At 36.4% G+C, this 17,784-nt stretch overlaps 1 protein-coding gene across 5 annotated transcripts; it reads left to right on the forward strand.

The window, feature by feature from the left end:
• The first annotated feature begins 2,346 nt into the window (after nt 1-2,346).
• HIT1 (Membrane trafficking VPS53 family protein) lies at nt 2,347-16,993 on the forward strand. 5 transcript variants are annotated; one of them, XR_015239611.1, is made up of 26 exons: nt 2,347-2,672; nt 2,911-3,003; nt 3,268-3,362; nt 6,076-6,132; nt 6,264-6,414; nt 6,706-6,776; nt 7,457-7,581; nt 8,034-8,194; nt 8,296-8,437; nt 9,807-9,870; nt 10,150-10,335; nt 10,418-10,462; nt 10,909-11,013; nt 11,119-11,178; nt 12,086-12,163; nt 12,285-12,392; nt 12,509-12,574; nt 12,837-12,914; nt 12,993-13,126; nt 13,229-13,322; nt 14,608-14,685; nt 15,063-15,125; nt 15,570-15,638; nt 15,725-15,820; nt 16,472-16,904; nt 16,946-16,993. XR_015239611.1 is itself a non-coding variant. In XM_086672770.1 (25 exons), exons 2-25 carry the CDS (start codon nt 2,955-2,957, stop codon nt 16,778-16,780), a joined length of 2,484 nt encoding a protein of 827 aa, XP_086528896.1. In that variant the 5' UTR covers nt 2,347-2,672; nt 2,911-2,954; the 3' UTR covers nt 16,781-16,993. The 5 variants fall into 5 exon arrangements, 3 of the variants coding, with proteins under 3 accessions (XP_086528896.1, XP_086528897.1, XP_086528898.1); XR_015239612.1 differs by having other exon boundaries at nt 10,421-10,462; XM_086672770.1 differs by having other exon boundaries at nt 16,472-16,993.
• The last annotated feature ends 791 nt before the right edge of the window (nt 16,994-17,784 follow it).

Consider the following 17,784-nt stretch of genomic DNA (forward strand, 5'->3'; position numbering starts at 1 on the left):
GATTTGCTCCAACGTTCTTATTTTTAAATATGACACGTGGCAGTATCCTTTTCAGCCAGGTGCGGTTTCGATATTGCCAGGCAGTGTATAGGCTTAGCAAGGGAGCCTGCTTATATCAAATCTATTTTCTAAATTGTTTCTTATTTGACCAAGGTTTCGCCCGTGACTCTGACACCTAAAATACACCAAATTTAGGAAAATATAAGTACTGCAGTTGACCTCCTATTTTTACTAATAACTCAAGCTGATTAAAAAAGGATTTTTTTAAGTTAGATTTGAGATCTTAGTGGAGTCTTAGATCAATTCGACTCAGATTTTAGGTTATTTCATTTCACTTCGATCGTTTTACTTGACTCGTCTTGGTTTGATCTGAACTAGGCAATTCAAATTCAGACGAGTCAGGTGACTCAGATTTCGACAACATAAAAACACCACCTATGGCTACAAAAGCTCGGTTTAGTTAACCAACCTCACAAGATCTCTCATAATTGTGTTTACATCCGCAGTGCAATTTAAATGTCAATTTTAAACCATCTTTATAGTATAATAACAATAACTTTTCAATAAATCATTTATGCTCTCGACCAACGACTGCCAATGACCAATCGTTTTGGCTCTAAATTGAAGAGATTGACGAGAAGAAAGCAATGGCATGTTGCGTTTCTAAGTTTGATGAGTCAGACTGAACAAACATCGGCTCTGGTTCTAACACCGATAATCCTTATCGAACAGAAATTTCACTCTCTAATTGTATTGTCGGCAAGTGATGGACATTGCACTCGTATAAATAGGGATGTGTGGCAAAGAATTGTCATAATTGTAATTTCTCGGCCTCTTTTAACACCCATCTCTGGGTGGACGTGGACGAGTGAAGGAAATTGGTTTTGCTATTAACAATTTTGAGCCTATCCTTTTATCACTTTACAACACATGGGTTGAAAACCTAATATGTGGGTGGAATGGATGACCCTCAACTCTAAAAGGGCCGAGAGGTATGGTACTGCGGGGCATGTGAAATATGAAGAAAAGAGAGGGTCTCTTTATAGATTTAATTGCACATGACAAAGTCACGAAAATCATTTGTAAAGATTAGAGAAATCAATTCTCTTCTCCTTTTCTCTTCTCTTTTGGAATCTATCTCACATTTTGTTCATTATTATTTCTTCACAAAAGTTCTCTTATAAGAGACAACGGTTCTACTCATTAGTGGGACAATGTTAATAATTTCACAAGCTTTTAGCCATAATTTTCTCTTTATAAGTTGCTTCACCCACAAGTCTAGCTTCTTGATTTCTAAACTTGAAATATAAAAGCTTTGTCAATAGAAAATATATATATATTTTTTTTCAGAAAAGCCACCGGCCACCACTATCTTATAGAAAATTTTATCTAAATGCCCATTGTTTTAATCACACACAAACCACATTCTTAATTTTTTATATGGACTCGATTGTTAATATATCTTTGCAAAAAAAAAGAAAAGAGTGTTACTATATCATTATATGACATTGATATATCAAGAACATATTAAATCATGAAATCGAATAAACTCTTTAACTACCATTTGAAAGACATTTTGCCCCTTGAAGGTCATATAAAGACTCAAAGCCATCCTATGAGATACGAGACCTCATTTATTTCTACCTCCATCTTGTTTATACACAAGTTCAACAAATCATTTTCATGGGAATATAATTTGGTACCTCTGGTATGCGGAGTTGGTGTCCAATCACTGCACCAAATGGTAGTGGACCTTGACTTGATCAATTGACTGCCGAACTCCACACACCAACATTCTTGACTAGGTTCGCAAGTCTATTCTTAGAAACGAAAAAAAAGATAAAAGTATCGGGAGTGCACCTATCACTCATAAACACTTATAGACGAGGAACGCGTACACAATGCCTTAGATTATTCTATTTCTAGGCACCTCTCCATGAACTAACTTAATGATAGTTAAGTATTATAAAGCTGAGCATAAGTAATTACACCTACCCTACAACTCTGTCTCCAAATGCCCTTTTGTGGCGAAGAACAAGAAAAGGAAAAAAGGGTCAACAGTTGGTAGCTCAAGTGGTTCCAAGGTGTTGATATAAACTCCAGAAAGTCCTGGAGGTCGCAGGTTCGAACAGAGAAGGTGGAATCTTTGGTTATTTGAATTGGGATTATTAGAGTATAAATAATATAGTTGAGCTTTAGGCCATTGTCTAGTTGGGCTATAGGCCCGGTCTTGTTTGAGTTTGAGTGGGCGGTTATCAAACTTATCACATCTATGATGTATCAATGCCAAATGTAACGACTAACATAGAGTAGTCGACTTCCAAAAAAAATGAAAAAAAAAAAAGAAAAGGAAAAAAGGACATCTGTGTGGGGTTGTAATAATGTGTATTTTGGGTGGTTTGCCTTTATCCATGTGCGGGCTTAGTAAAACTCATGGTATCCATAAAAACTTCTTCTTCAGAACCCACTGAGGATGTGAATTGGGCCCGGACTACCCGAGCCGATCTTGGCCAGTTGGATCGGTTAAATCGGGTCGTTACTAGATCCATGGGCAACTCTCTTCACCACCATTTTAGAAGTTCAGAACGAAGAGAGAGAGAGAGAGAAGAAGAAGTAGATCAAGCTGGTCTTTCAGTTTCGATTATCACTAGATCTCGATGAACAACAAGAAGGTTCGTTCAGATCTACATTATTTAATTCAATCCTTATTTTCAATTTCTTGTTTTCAGTTTCGATCTTAGAATTGAACAAGAAATCAACTTCTAAATTATGTTATTTTCGATTCAAAATCATTAGGTTTAGTATCTTTATCTAATATAGTTCAGAAATATTTCACTGAATTGTTGAAGTTATTGAGTTCACATCATTTCAATTTCGTGATCTTTTATTGTTTGGTGTTCATGTTTTTAGGAAATTAAGTAAAGAATTGATTCTAGGTTTCGATTCTACCAGCTATGGACAAGTCGAGTGCTTTGGAGTATATTAATCAGATGTTTCCTACAGGTTTATCAAATTCTTAACTTATTTTTAGCATTGATTTTGCTTTCTCTTTTTTTTTTCATCAAGTTTAAGATTGAATTTAGTCGCGTACGTTTAAGATTGTCACCAAAATTAGCTATAATTTTCTCCTTGTTATAGTTTAAGATAGTTTATTAGAGACTGAAGTTAGGAGTGTACGTTTCTGTTTCAATTATACATGGCATTGTGCATTGAGGGTTTTGATCGTTTTTTGGTGAATTGAAATTTGTGGAAAATCGTCAACTGCAGAAGCATCATTATCTGGTGTGGAGCCTCTTATGCAAAAGATACAGAGTGAGATTTGTCGCGTGGATGCTGGGATCTTAACGGCAGTTCGCCAACAGGTTATTTACTTTGCCTTTTACTTTTTGGTAGTCTCAAAGTTAATAGCCCAAGATGATAGTTAATAGCCTCTTATCCTGTTTGATAAAGTTCACTTTTTAGAACTTCTGAACTTTATCAAACAGGATGCAAACAAGGTACAACTAAATTTCTTCTAGGAAAGGGTATCCTAGCAACACTATCTAGGCACAACAAACAACTTATTTTGGCTTACAACAAAGATTTATTAATTAACATATGAGTGGTTTCCGAGGAAAATGATAATAATCCCATAAGTCTTTGCATACAGGAAAAGTTTGTCCAGCGAGGCCCAAATGAGAATTTAAAGTTATACTCTTTAGAATGATATATCCTTATCCGCAATATTTTAAAAAACTTTCGAGGCGTAAGCCTTAAGGCGCGCCTCGAGGCGAGGTGGTCAGTTGGTGCCTGCCCTTGAGGCACACACAATTGAACCTGAGAGCAAAATGTGTGTATTTGAAGTATATTAGAGTTGTTAGACAACATAAAACATATTAGTATTTTTGTTTATTAAACACTTCAAGTTTTTTCATTATGGTAGGCCGGTATTAGAGTCTATGCAGTACGACTCGGCCGAGTCAGCCGAGTGACTCGGGACTCGGCAGTACACCGAGTCAGCCGAGTCTAGGGTTAACCCGAGTGACTCGGGACTGACTCGGCTGACTCGGTAGAGGTTGTATTTCTATTTATTTTTATAGTAAGTCTACTAGTTTTTTATTCTAGTAATTAGTTATAACTATTAGAGTATGAGTCTACTAGAGTGATTATTTAGTTCTACTTGTTCCTAACTCTACTAATAATTTAATTTTGAAGTTTGAACTTGATTTTATTAAGTATTATCATGTTATTATTTTATATACATACACTACTAACAACTTCATAATATTCAGACTGACTCGGCTGACTCGGCCCTTGGCCGAGCCGAGTCCGAGTCGTAATGCTTAGAGTAGAGTAGATAAACTATGTTATATTATGTTTCTTTACATAATTGATGCCATCTTCCTTACAAAAAACAGTTTACGCGTTCTACGCATCGAGGCATATGCTTTGAGGTGCTACCTCGCCTTGTGAGAGAAAATTGCTTTCAGGCGTAAATACGTATTTAAAAACATTGTTAGCCGTCTCTGCCCTTTACTTTTTCTTAGTTCTTTCCGTAATCCTCATTGTCGGTCTTTTCAATGGGTATTTGATGACATAGGGCATTTCTAATTGGAGTTTCAAAGACTATATTGAACAATGTTAGGAATTCTCTTGATTTTCTACTTGCAGGGAGTTTTCTCGGATTTTGTGTTTAGACTTCCCAGTTCCTATATTATGAAACAAATACCCCTACTACTTTTTTCGCTAGAAGGATATGAAACTGAAAAGAAGATTAATATGTATTCGTGCATGTCGTCTCCCCTGTAATGTTTCCAATGTATGAACGAGTACGAATGTACAATTCTGACCATCCAAATTTGTTGCATTTTCCTTGAGTACTTAGAAAGTATGGAAAAAGTCTTGTAATTGAAATTCAAATATATTTGGGAGTTAATAAGACAGTCAATATGCTTTGCGATTATATATATATATATATATATATATATATATATGCGATGTTTAAAAGGCGCATGAAATGCGCATCGAGGCGTATGCCTCGAGGCAAAATATAGGTTTACCGCATCTGAACTTACGCCTCGGTGTTGTAGTAACTTCTTTGTTCTTATTTAACTTCTAAAGGTAGTCAAGAGGGTAGAATTGACTGAAAGCATTCATATCCCTGTGACTTTACTATTAAAAAGTTAAATTTTTGTAGTACTACTAACAAATTCAATAAAATATACTATTAATAGAATAAAATACTATTTGTTTTTTGAATAATTTGATTTAGTTAAGAAGAGAGGACAGAATATACATAGCCACAAAGGGCAAAAAGAAAAGAAACACACTAGAAGAATTACAAGAGGGAAATAAAGTGTCCGAAAACTCCACCATATTCGTAAAAGAAATGAACCTAGCCCAAACATGTTTTCTACTCCAGTGGTAAATGAGGCATTTAGTCGAGAAGAAGATATGCTCCCTCGAGATTGATTTATCCTTGAAAATGGCTTCATTCCTACACTTCCAAGTTGTCCAAAGGATGGCTTTAGGAATCATATTAAGAATGATCTTCTAATGATTCTTACCCTTCAGGCCATTCCAAGCCAGCATTAAATCTGAGATTGAATTAGGGATAACCCACGTGATACCTAAGCTTGACACGAACTGGTGCCAAACACTAATGGCCACTGAGCAAGAGATGAACAAATGAGGAACCGATTCTTCATCCTAACCACACAGAGGGTATCTATTAGGGGTGGTGAGCCTTCTTCTCCTTAAGAAGTCTATAGTTGGGAGTTTGGACTTTCTCCAAACTAGCTGCCCATAAGAATAAGCTAATCCCCAGAGGGATATTGTTCCTCCAAATGTCTGAAAATACAATAACTGTATTAAAATATATGAGATTGAAGGCGCTACGCCTCTTTGCCGCCTCGAGGCACCGCCTCACTTTGTCAAAGAAAACCGCATTGATGCGTAAAACGTTTTTTTAAACATTGTATATATGTATATATTAATTTACGTTCCGATGATTTTGGATGATATACTTCATAAATATATTCAGTTCATGGTAGTTTCAACTTCAAGTCTACTAATTTGTAGCATTCTTCATTACAGAGCAATTCGGGTACGAAAGCCAAAGAAGATCTTGCTGCAGCTACACATGCTGTTCAGGTATGTCAATGATATCGTAGTGGCAATAGTCTGATTTTATAATTAGATATTTGACCTACTTTTTTATATGTGGATGCGTGCTTGCCAGAATGGTCAAGTTCTTGGTTAATCTGTTTCACCTTTGCCAACAGGAACTCATGCACAAGATTCGGGAAATAAAGACCAAGGCTGAACAAAGTGAAACCATGGTTCAGGAAATTTGCCGTGACATTAAGAAGTTGGATTTTGCGAAGAAGCACATAACGACTACAATAACCGCACTTCATCGCCTTACAATGCTTGGTAAGGTTTTAGCCCTGTTATTTTCTAAAAGTCCATATGTCTATGAAGTTTTGCTATCTGACATATTATGATAGGATTTCTGAATATAATGTCGTGTCCATATGTAGAGGCCAAGGGTTTCTTCCCGTTCATAAAATTTTGACCACCAATAAGTAGCTACTATATCATCAAGATGACTCTGTAGTAAGAACTGCTCTTTGTGTAACTACTTACAGGTTACATACTTTATGTGCCATAAATGGATCATGGATGTCTTCTATGTGTTTCTGACTGTTACTCCTGTTTACTCAGTCTCAGCAGTCGAACAACTTCAGGTTATGGCGTCGAAGCGACAATATAAGGAGGCAGCCGCACAATTGGAGGTACCTTTAACTTATACATATATCACGTGCCTTGGTTCTCTTATTTCAGTCTTCTGGTTAACATGTTTACTGGTTACGTAACGTGTCAATTGTCAACGCTTATGTCAGAAATTAGTATCAGTAAAAGGATAGTGCTTGTCGAATGTCACGTTATGGTAGCTGGAGTAGTAAATTTAGTACCAATTAGTTAAAAAGAAATAGTTTAGTACCAATTATTTTCTTACCTTTGAATTGTTTAATGTTTCCAACACGGTCATACTTGGGGAATTCACAAACACCACACCATGTTAATTTTTAACTTGCTTACGGGTCATCCTGTCATGTCAACAGAACTCCTATGGTTTACTGTAATTGTAATTCTTGGACCTACTGCCTAGAATCTCCTACATCTGTAATGTAAAACTTAAAAATATAAACTTCAGTTGCTCAACAAGAAGTTTGCTCATTATAATTGAACCTTTAATTGTTAAATACCTAACAAAGTCTTAACACCTTCATTAAATTAGTGTAAAGTTGTAACTTTCTGTGCACCGGTGTTTATTGCCTGTATTTGATGTCATTGACACATTTCCATCTTCATTCCTCTTCTCTGTAATGTCTAAGCCTCTAAGGCACGATTAAGTACAAGATGCGGTTGTTACTTATGTTTTTGCTGATTGAAGAGTTTCCGTTGCTACCAGGCTGTTAATCAATTATGCAGTCATTTTGAGGCGTATAGAGATGTCCCCAAAATTACTGAACTTAGAGAGAAGTTCAAGAACATCAAACAAATACTCAAATCTCATGTATTTTCAGATTTCTCCAGGTATGCTGTTATATACATACATATATGTATAACTGATTTACTGTATAGTTTGGAATATCTATCATTTCAGTTATTTCATTTTATAAGTTATATGCAGAACAATGTCAGATAGATAAAACCTACTTTTATCATATACATAGTTTAGTGAATGCATCATATTCAGTTTAGGGCATTTAGTTTAGTTGGGATGGCTCTGTGTATAAAATTTTGACTTATGACTAGCTCTTGGGGTTTTTTTCTTTTTATGTTTTTGGATCTAAGATCATGTAAGCCATTTTTATCTCCTTTTATTTTTATCGGAGTGTGTGCATGTGGTGTAGCATTTCTTTTACGATGGTTTAATGCATATTTCTAGATAGCCAGATACTTGAAGGATAATGGTTGTGCAATTGTTTTCAAGAGAAAAACTAATTAAGCATTTCGAGAACTTGGCGTTCTATTTGTTTTGGCAGTTTAGGTACGGGAAAAGAGACAGAGGAATCCAATTTGCTGCAGCAGTTAACTGATGCATGCCTTGTTGTTGATGCTTTGGAGCCATCTGTCAGGGAAGAATTGGTCAAAAATTTTTGCAGCAGAGAACTTACTTCTTATAGACAAATTTTTGAAGGAGCTGGTTTGTGATCACTGTTTGTCGTTTTTTCCTCCACGAAGTTACATCAATCATGCATCTGATTGTTTCTAATTCCTTTTGTTATCTGTTTGCCGTTCTGTTAGAATTGGCAAAATTGGATAAAGCTGAACGAAGATATGCATGGATAAACCGACGTTTACGAACAAATGAGGAAATCTGGAAGATATTTCCTTCTTCATGGCATGTGGAGTATTTGCTTTGCATCCAGTTTTGTAAGCTGACAAGGTTTGTCTGAGCTTCCTGGTTTCATAATATTAAACACAGTATTAGCCTTAATTTTGATATTATAAGTTTTGCCTGTATTCACAGAATAGTCAATTTTTCAGTTTAGGTATCCATTCCAATATTTCTTGTCAAGTCCATGCATGACATATAATGTTTAACCCTTGTAACTCATAGTTCGAGAGGTGCACAAAATAAAAAGTCCATGCATGACATATAATGTTTAACCCTTGTAACTCATAGTTCGAGAGGTGCACAAAATAAAAAGCTCCAAATTTCCTCACATGACTAGATCCCGCGTCATTTTCATATGTTTTTCTTATAGTTTATGACAAATTCACGACATCTCGACCATATTGTATATCACCCTTGGTCTATATGGTTCAAAATCTAGGCCGTGGCTTTGGTGCATCCTAAAAAGTCTCAAGGGCATCCAAGATTTTTTCACCCAAAATCTTGGATCCCCCTAACCCCCACCACCACTTCTTCTCTTCACGCCGGCAAGGGTCTCCGACAGACTGCCATTGCTCACGACCCGTAAGAAACCTTCTTCTTCTTCTTTCTCCTTTCCTCTCCTCCGACCATCACCTCTCTCTCTCTCTCTCTCTCTCTCTCTCTCCCTCTTTCCTCAACTTTCTATCTCTATCCCCTTCGCTGGAATAGAGGGAGAGAGGAGAAAGAAGATTTTGTTAATGAAGGGTCGTCGACAATGACAGTCTGCCGACAACCCTTGTCCGACGTGAAGCGAAGAAGAGGTGGTGGGGGGCATCCAAGATTTCCCTTCCAAAATCTTGGATGTGCTGGAGACTTTTTAGGATGCTCCAAAGCAATGTCTTAAAATATGTTTTTATGCCTCAAGGCTGTTTGCTCTGACAAGGCAAGGCGGCGCCTTGAGTGGTACGCCTTGTTCTGTAAAATGCATAAACTATTTGTTTTTTTGAATGAAAATGGTACCAATTATGTAAAAACATAGCATAGTTTTTCTAGTTTACTACCGTAATATAAAGTCTTAATTGTTTAATAAACAAAATACTAATATTTTGTGTTGCCCAACAACTCAAAAATACTCGGTCACTTCAGATGCAAACGTTTTATCTCGAGTTCAATTACGTATGCCTCGTGGCATCATGTGACCACCTCGCCTCGATGCGTACGCCTTGAAAGGTTTTAAAAACATTGCTCCGAAGCTGCGGCCAAAACCTGACATCAACTATTTAGCTGTTCGATTAGTGGGAATGTGGGATGCAACTGCCTTTGTCTACGTGGAAGTGCATATTTTGGTGTTCCTGATCTGGCATAAAAAAAAAATTCTGTGACAGGGGCCAAGGATTAAGAACTATATAGTGAACACTTCTGTTTTCTCTGTCTTTAGGTCACAACTTTCAGACATTCTTGAGAATCTCAAAGAAAAGCCTGATGTTGGGACGTTGTTGCTGGTAAGGGTTTTACTTTTTGTAGTGTAAATGCATTTATGAATGACGTGGTGTTTAATTGAATTACTAATTATGCTCAATCTGTTATGAAGATTTTGAGTTTGTTTCTCTCAATTTCACTTGCTATCTTTGTTTTGCTTGCGCTTAGTAATGTTTTATTTGGTAATCTTGAATCAAGTTCTTTAGATTCCGTAAAACAAGCTTCCTTGCTTCTGATGCTTTACTTTCATAGTTGCACAACAAAATTTAATTCATACATCTCTTGTTTGCTACCGTTCACAGGCATTACAGAGGACTCTTGAGTTTGAAGAGGAGTTGGCAGAAAAATTCAGTGGAGGCTCCTCCAACAAGGATACTGGGATTGACATCGAAGATCTCAACAAAGGGGATAGGAATAGTCAAATTGTGTCAGATATTAGAAAGAAGTACGAAAAGAGGCTCGCTGGGCATAATGCTAGTGGGACTCAGGTACGATTGTTCGTTGCCTCAAAGCATGTCAAGTTCTTATGTTTAGTATGTAATTTTATTTGAATTGGATCTTATTTGTCAGCAGGAGAAGGATGGACACAAGGATTTGTCAGTACCTGGGGCTGGGGTATGTTATTTGCATTTGTCTGGCTGAGTTATTTTCCACAAACAGAGCCTAGTCATGTCTTTACTTAGCGATTGGAGGCTTTGCTCAGCCATCAACTCTAGGGCCTCTAGATAAGGAGCACGAGATGCGTAGAAGCCTATTTTCAAAAAATTGTAGATAGACTGTTTTGTAGTAATGCTATCTAATTTATCAGCAGATACCATATTGGCTGCCTATCTAATTGTGAATGAATTGTGGTCTACATGCACGACTCATATGCATTTAGTCAAGTCATGAATTAGGATAGCTCGTTTGGAAGGTTTGAAAGGAGAGCAATATGTAGTATCGAGTGTTGGGTGTCCCTTTAATAATCCATAACTCTAAAAGCACCAGTTGCATGGTTCCAACTTCATGTATAGCTATATTTAATGCTTTTGCTGGTGGTAATGTGTTCTCTGATCTGACAGTTCAACTTTCGCGGGATCATTTCATCTTGCTTTGAACCTCACATGACCGTGTATATAGAACTAGAGGAGAAAACTCTAATGGAGAATCTGGAAAAACTTGTTCAGGTACCTACCTATTGTGGATCTCAATACTTCTTCGTTGTATTAGTTCCTACTTGTGGTTATTTTTTGTGTGCATGCTCCAAATTGTAATGTTTCCCATTATTGTAGGAGGAAACCTGGGACACCGAGGAGGGAAGTCAGACTAATATTTTATCAAGTAGCATGCAAGTAAGTATAAAACCAAATGATCTTTACTTCAGTGTTTTTCTCATGTCATACTGAAGTGGGAAGTGTGTGTATGAAAGTACACAAGTTAACTATATCGGGCAGATATCTAGAAGTCCTTGATTATTCTATGGCTCCAAAAAGTACAACTTTATGTTAGAAGGATCCTGATCTGATGATTCTTATTCAACTTGTTACTCCTCTCTATGCAATTCATTGGAAAACAATGACTTAATTCAGTTTAGGTCGGAAGACAGAATTTCTTCGTGGGAGCTGCCTACTTAAGAATGGACGTGAAAGGATGAGAAGTGCACATACGTGCCTTCTTTTGCTTCCTCTTTAATGTGACCTGAGTGAAATATGACAATTATTTACATCTTTAAGTTCCAAGTCCTTAGGATGAAGTAACTAATTGATCTGTTTTCATTCACTTGAAGATCTTGGATCAGACACTTCACAGTTCAAACCATGCGACTACTGGGCACTAGCTACCTATTTTTCATCACCAGTGTTTGTATTCACCTGCTGATTACATCAGATGTATCGTGTATATTTATAATCTTAGGTGGTTTTCAGTTTGTTTTTCTCAAAAATAAGATCTGAAATCTGTTTACAGACCGAATGCACTCGAGTCAGATTTCAGAATGTCTTTTAAGTTTTATCTAACTCGCCGGAATGGCTGACCCGGGCTGATTTTGGATCTATCTAGGTCATACATAAAATAAAATATGATAAAAAATGATTATTGTTCTCCTGACTATAACAAGTCAGACTGGGATGACCCAGGCAAGTTAGGACTTAGACAATGAAAAACAAACACCACCTTTGTGTTTTGACTGTTATCAACTTCAAATGAGTTTTATCCATCGTTTCTCATACTTGTGCACTCATTGTTCATGTTTTAATGTAGGTGTTTCTGATAATCAGGAGGAGTTTGAAGAGATGCAGTGCTCTGACAAAGAGCCAGACATTATTTAATTTGTTTAAGGTACAAATGAAACTTAATCTTTAAACTTTAATGGATTTGCAGTAAATTCTTGAACTCCATACTTACTATTAAATTGCTAGATGGACCTGATGAATTTTGAGTGTCTCTGCTTTCTTATTAGGTGTTTCAAAGAATTCTCCAAGCATACGCGACAAAGTTGTTTGCAAGACTACCAAAAGGTGGAGTGGGGATAGTTGCAGCTGCAACTGGTACTGATGGGCAAATCAAGGTCTTCCTCAAGCATATGTTTCCATTCAATATCTTGAAGCTAGAAATACACTACTGTTTCAATTGGTCCACTATTTTCTGTAGAGTTACATCTTTGTATCTGACAATACCTAGCAGACATCTGACAGGGACGAAAGGGTCATTTGTTATATCGTGAATACAGCGGAATATTGCCATAAAACGGTCAGTTGATCTTCCTCTCCTATTTCTTAAGCAGTAACTGCATTTGTTGTAGTTTATTTATTTATTCGACTCCATTTAACGTGATGCAATAAAGATCGAGAAACCAATCAGATTGGTTTATTAGTTGATCTGATTTTCTGACAAATGTCTATTGGTATTATCTACCATTAATAAAAAGCTAAAGCAACTAATTAACTTTTCCTACTAAAAACTTCGAAAGGATTACTGTAATGTAGTTGAGTAATTTTTTGATCTTTGGCAGTCTGGTGAACTGGCTGAAAATGTGTCAAAAATCATTGATTCACAATTTGCAGATAAGGTGGATATGTCAGATGTGCAGGTAACTGAACCATCTCTGTTTTCAATCAGCTTTCCATAACATCACCGTAGTCCATATCCACGAGTTGTGTTTGTGCAGGGTGAGTTCTCAACAGTAATTACAAAAGCATTGCTGACCTTAGTACAAGGTTTAGAAACCAAATTTGATGCTGAAATGGCTGCAATGACTCGTGTTCCATGGGGTACACTTGAAAGTGTTGGCGACCAATCAGAGTACGTTTTACTTGGATTCTGTTACTTTCCAGTACTTGTACCTATGTTAATGGGCTCAGGCATCATAATTTGATTGAATAAACCAGTCAAATGTTTTTGCAGGTACGTCAATAGCATAAATTTGATTCTTACTAGCAGCATTCCTGTGCTCGGAAGTCTATTATCTCCCATTTACTTCCAGTTTTTCTTGGACAAGGTAATAAGCCGAAATTTGATGCATGCATTCACTTGATTATTTTTCTTGTGAAATGTTTTTAACAAAATAATATCCAAACAAGGCAAATTTTTCATTATATTAGCTCGATGGCAGAAAAATAATACCAATTCACAAAGATGCAGAGCTAAAGAGATGAGAATATACTGCTGCTAGTTAGCTCATTAGCCACAAGAAAAACTGTGTTAAGCTACTTGTACCAAATAATTAACTACTTAACCAGAGAACAGATACCCAGAAATATAAAAATTTGAAGCATCAAAATAGTTTATCTGCTGAGGCTCAAATAAACACGGAGGGTCTCATGTTTAAAATATCTTTCTAATGTTATTTTCCGGATCCAACCACTTCCTCGCGTTCACATAAAATTGCATTTGATGCGAAATAGTGTGTTTGTCAGGATGGTGATTGGGCAATTCTATGATATGCAGCACTGTTCTATACTTGTGCCAGTTCTCTGATTACCCATGTTGAATTGAATACATATGTGGAAATAAATCATTGAAAAATATGTGGCCACTTAATTGGTCTATTGTGAGACCAATTCATGGGGAATTAAATAGTTTTATATTAAGGGAAATTTGGCCAAAACTCCCTAAAAACTTTGGCCTTTGGTTAAAAAGGATTGGACAATTTTTTATGGGCTTCAGCTCCCTATGGCATTTTTGTAAATTATCTAATATAGGGAAAAGACAAAACTGATCTTATTGCAAACTAGTTTGCAAACCAGTTTGCAAACCAATTTGCAAAGCAGTGCAAACTAGTTTGCAAGGCAAACCAGATTGCAAACTAGTGCAAACCAGTTTGCAAAGCTTTGCAAGGCAAACCAGATTGCAAACCAGTTTGCAAATCAGTTTGCAAATCAGTTTGCAAAGCTCTGCAAGGCAAACCAGATTGCAAACCAATTTGCAAAGTAGTGCAAACCAGTTTGCAAATCAGTTTGCAAACTAGTTTGCAAAGCTTCGCAAAATCAAACCCTAACAAAATAAGTAACTAAGAAGTAAGATTATATAAAATGTGAGGGTTTTTGGAAAATCTGAGGGTGTTTCTAAAATTTTCCTTTATACAAAGGTCAATTCAGGTATACAAAATTAAGGGATTTTTAGAATTGTCCTTCAAGCCTATTTCCAAACTTTTCATGGTGCCTAGAAGGAAAAAAAGATAACTTGTCTTTTTGACAAAAAAAAAACAAAAAATTGGGTCTCCAGCCCAATTTCCTGTTATATTAATTTGGTCGAAGTTCTCATATAAGAGCAATTGTGTTCAGCTTGCAGCATCTCTTGGCCCTCGCTTCTACCTCAACATTTACAAGTGCAAGCAAATATCAGAAACTGGAGCCCAACAGGTTACAATTTTCCGTCATGTCTTTGATTCTGTAGTACAGTTGTAGGATCCATTAGCTATGAATCGTAATTCAAAGTTATGATGTTATATAGCAAAGTTGAATTTATGCTTAATCTGACTTTGTAATAAGATGCTGTTAACTTTGGAGTCAGCAACGCGAGATAGTAAGTTCCGGAATGTCGGAAATGATGTGAAATTTTTGGAAAGATATGAACACATTGTTATAGGAAACGGAGGTATGGGCGGAAAGAAAGTTATAGAAACTTACCACATAGAAATTAGGGAATAACAAAATGTAGGGAAACATTGACACTGTTTGCTTGTTATTAATTCGCTTAACATGAAGCTGATGCTCTGCTCCATAAACCACTACTGCAGATGCTGCTTGATACACAAGCCGTAAAGACAATCCTTTTGGACATTCCTTCTCTTGGAAAAAAGGTAAGCTCCATAAAAAATTCTCATGTTTCAAGATTTTACCGTATCTCTATGTTTAGATATTGAATAAATTCATGAGCTTGTAAAAACAAGCCACTGATCTAAGACGAAGGTACGATATGGATTTTGGAAGCCATGCAAGAGTTAACATATACATCAGTCGGTCTTTTACAAGGTCTAAAGTTTGTATCGTGCTTCTAATCAAGATGCGTATGATAAGCTTAGAAGGAGGTTCACTTCAACTGAAGTAAATGAATCCTCTCACCAGAATTTTAGCTTGCTGATACATTTTCCAACTTGGACGCTCTTAGACCCTAGTGAAATCAAAAATCAAACCATCACCAAATATATCCAGATATCCATCACTAAATTCTATTCCTATTAAACGTGAACTGGAAGTTGGGTTAAATGTCTCTAATGTGCAAGTGTTTACTATTTGTGTGACAGACATCAGGTGCCGCAAACTACTCGAAATTTGTCAGCCGTGAGATGAGCAAAGCTGAAGCGCTCTTGAAGGTTAGTTTCAAGTAAATGTCTGATGTTGATTGTTGAATTCGAAGAACTAAATACGAATATTTTAAATACATATTTTCCTACCGCAGGTTATTTTATCTCCCGTGGATTCTGTTGGGGATACATACAGAGCTCTCCTTCCTGAAGGAACACCTTCAGATTTCCAAAGAATACTTGAGCTAAAGGTTCTATTTTCTGTTGCATCAAACTCTTTTTTCTTACAGACCCTGTAGGTTTATATTTTGTTTAATGGCTTATGAATCAATTCGTCATCTAGAGCTCAAAATTTGGCAACTCAACAGAGATGGGCATAGTTCAGTGAAAAATAAAAATGTTCCATATACTGACATTTATTAGGACAACACATTGGATATCACAAAGAATGGCATGTACAATAGTAACAGAAATGGGCAAACATCGAAAGCCTTTCGGTCTTTTATCCTTCCATGTGTTGTCAAAGGCGATACCTTCGACTCCAACTCTCAAAAAAGCTTTGCTTTATTGACTGATTTCCGACCCTTCTGATATATTATGCCTTCTTGAGTGACATAACCAGTTTATTTGTTTGGCAGCCCATCCCTCTCCTCATCCCACTAATGAATTAAATCCTTCATCCTAGGCTTTAACTCCCAATAACCTTGATTTTTCTGTAAAATTTGGTTAGTCAGCTCCTAATTTGACCATAAATTGGTAATTTCTTTCAAAACAACTTGAAGGATTAACTTGGGTCAAAATCTGTACCACAAACCATGACCCATAGGGTAGAAATTTTGTTATATCCGCACGTTATCTTCAAAATCTTCTATTAAATTGATTGATTAAAAAAATATCTGCAGGGTCTGAAAAAAGCAGATCAGCAAAGTATACTGGACGATTTCAATAAGCACAGATCAGGAGTGAAGCAACATACAGTTGTTCAGTCAATTGTTGCACCGGCTGCACCAATATCACCTGCTGCTTCTGTTGTAGCTGCAGCTGGTAATGCAGTATCAGCCGTGGCTATTGCTTCCCGAGAAGATGTTTTAACTCGAGCAGCTGCACTTGGAAGAGGAGCTGCCACTACTGGATTCAAAAGATTTCTTGCACTAACAGAAGCAGCCAAAGATCGGAAAGACGGACCTTTCCGAAAGCTTTTCAGCCCATGAGAATATGGTATCCAGCTTTATGGAGCTAAAATATTGCAGTTTTGAGTATTCTCTTATTCATAAGTGACAAATTGCTCTCTCCTTGTTCAAACTTTGTAATGAGACCCTTTGATCCTCGTGTTCAGTATATCATCATCCTTAAATGGATATTACTCACTTTCATAGTTCGATCAAGTTTATAGATCTAAAAGCAGAATAGATTGGAGTACAAAACTTCATTCTCGTATTATTTTTGTACCTCTGGACTAGCCAAATATATTAAGAAAACGATATTGTGTCTCTTAACCTCTGACCCAGTTTAATATAACTCAGACTACTAATTCCGATATTAATAACAACATCCTATAAGTTATTCACGCTTACTATAACTAGTGAACAAAACATAATGCTTACTCAAATCCCTTCTATGGAAGAAGTCTATGAAGCTATTAAGAGCTTTAGGTTCGAAGCATCCCCTGGGCCCTGGCCCCAACGGTTATCCGCCTTATTTCTTCAACAGGATTGGGACACCATTAGCAATAGTATTATGCACATGGTTACTCACTTTTTTACTTATCTGGATATGCCCACTTACATAAAATAACATCTACATTTTCTTATTCCCTAAAACTAAAAATCCACATAACACCTGACAGACTACAGACTCATTAGCTTGCGCAATACAACTTACAAAACCCCCCAAAAAAAAAAAGTTGAACACTATTCACACAGCCTCTCAACTTGAATCTACTGTCGGAAACATCTCTGCCATATACAGGCTTTACCACGAATAACTATTTTCCAAAATGTTGTACTCCAGCCTATGAATGGTCGAATGTGTTATTTTCTACAATGCTCAAATCTTTATCCAGTTTATCATAAAGAAATCGAAACAAAATTACATTTATTTTTGTTTTGTGAATATTTGAGAAACATTTGGTTTTTCTTTGGCATAAAAACTGATTGTATTCAAGTAGATAGTATGAAATATCTTGGTTCTTTGACAAGCATTCTTCAGTCCATGT

Source organism: Eschscholzia californica, unplaced genomic scaffold (assembly GCF_041429995.1).
Source record: "Eschscholzia californica isolate CP2 unplaced genomic scaffold, dmEscCali1.0.p SCAF_4, whole genome shotgun sequence".
In the NCBI taxonomy this organism is placed as follows: domain Eukaryota; kingdom Viridiplantae; phylum Streptophyta; class Magnoliopsida; order Ranunculales; family Papaveraceae; genus Eschscholzia; species Eschscholzia californica.

Coding starts and splice junctions, on each gene's coding strand:
- HIT1 (XM_086672770.1), top strand. CDS start 2,955: ATGGACAAGTCGAGTGCTTTGGAGTATATTAATCAGATGTTTCCTACA. Junction 12,915..12,992: donor TGGATATGTCAGATGTGCAG/GTAACTGAACCA, acceptor GTGTTTGTGCAG/GGTGAGTTCTCAACAGTAAT. Junction 13,323..14,607: donor TCCAGTTTTTCTTGGACAAG/GTAATAAGCCGA, acceptor AATTGTGTTCAG/CTTGCAGCATCTCTTGGCCC.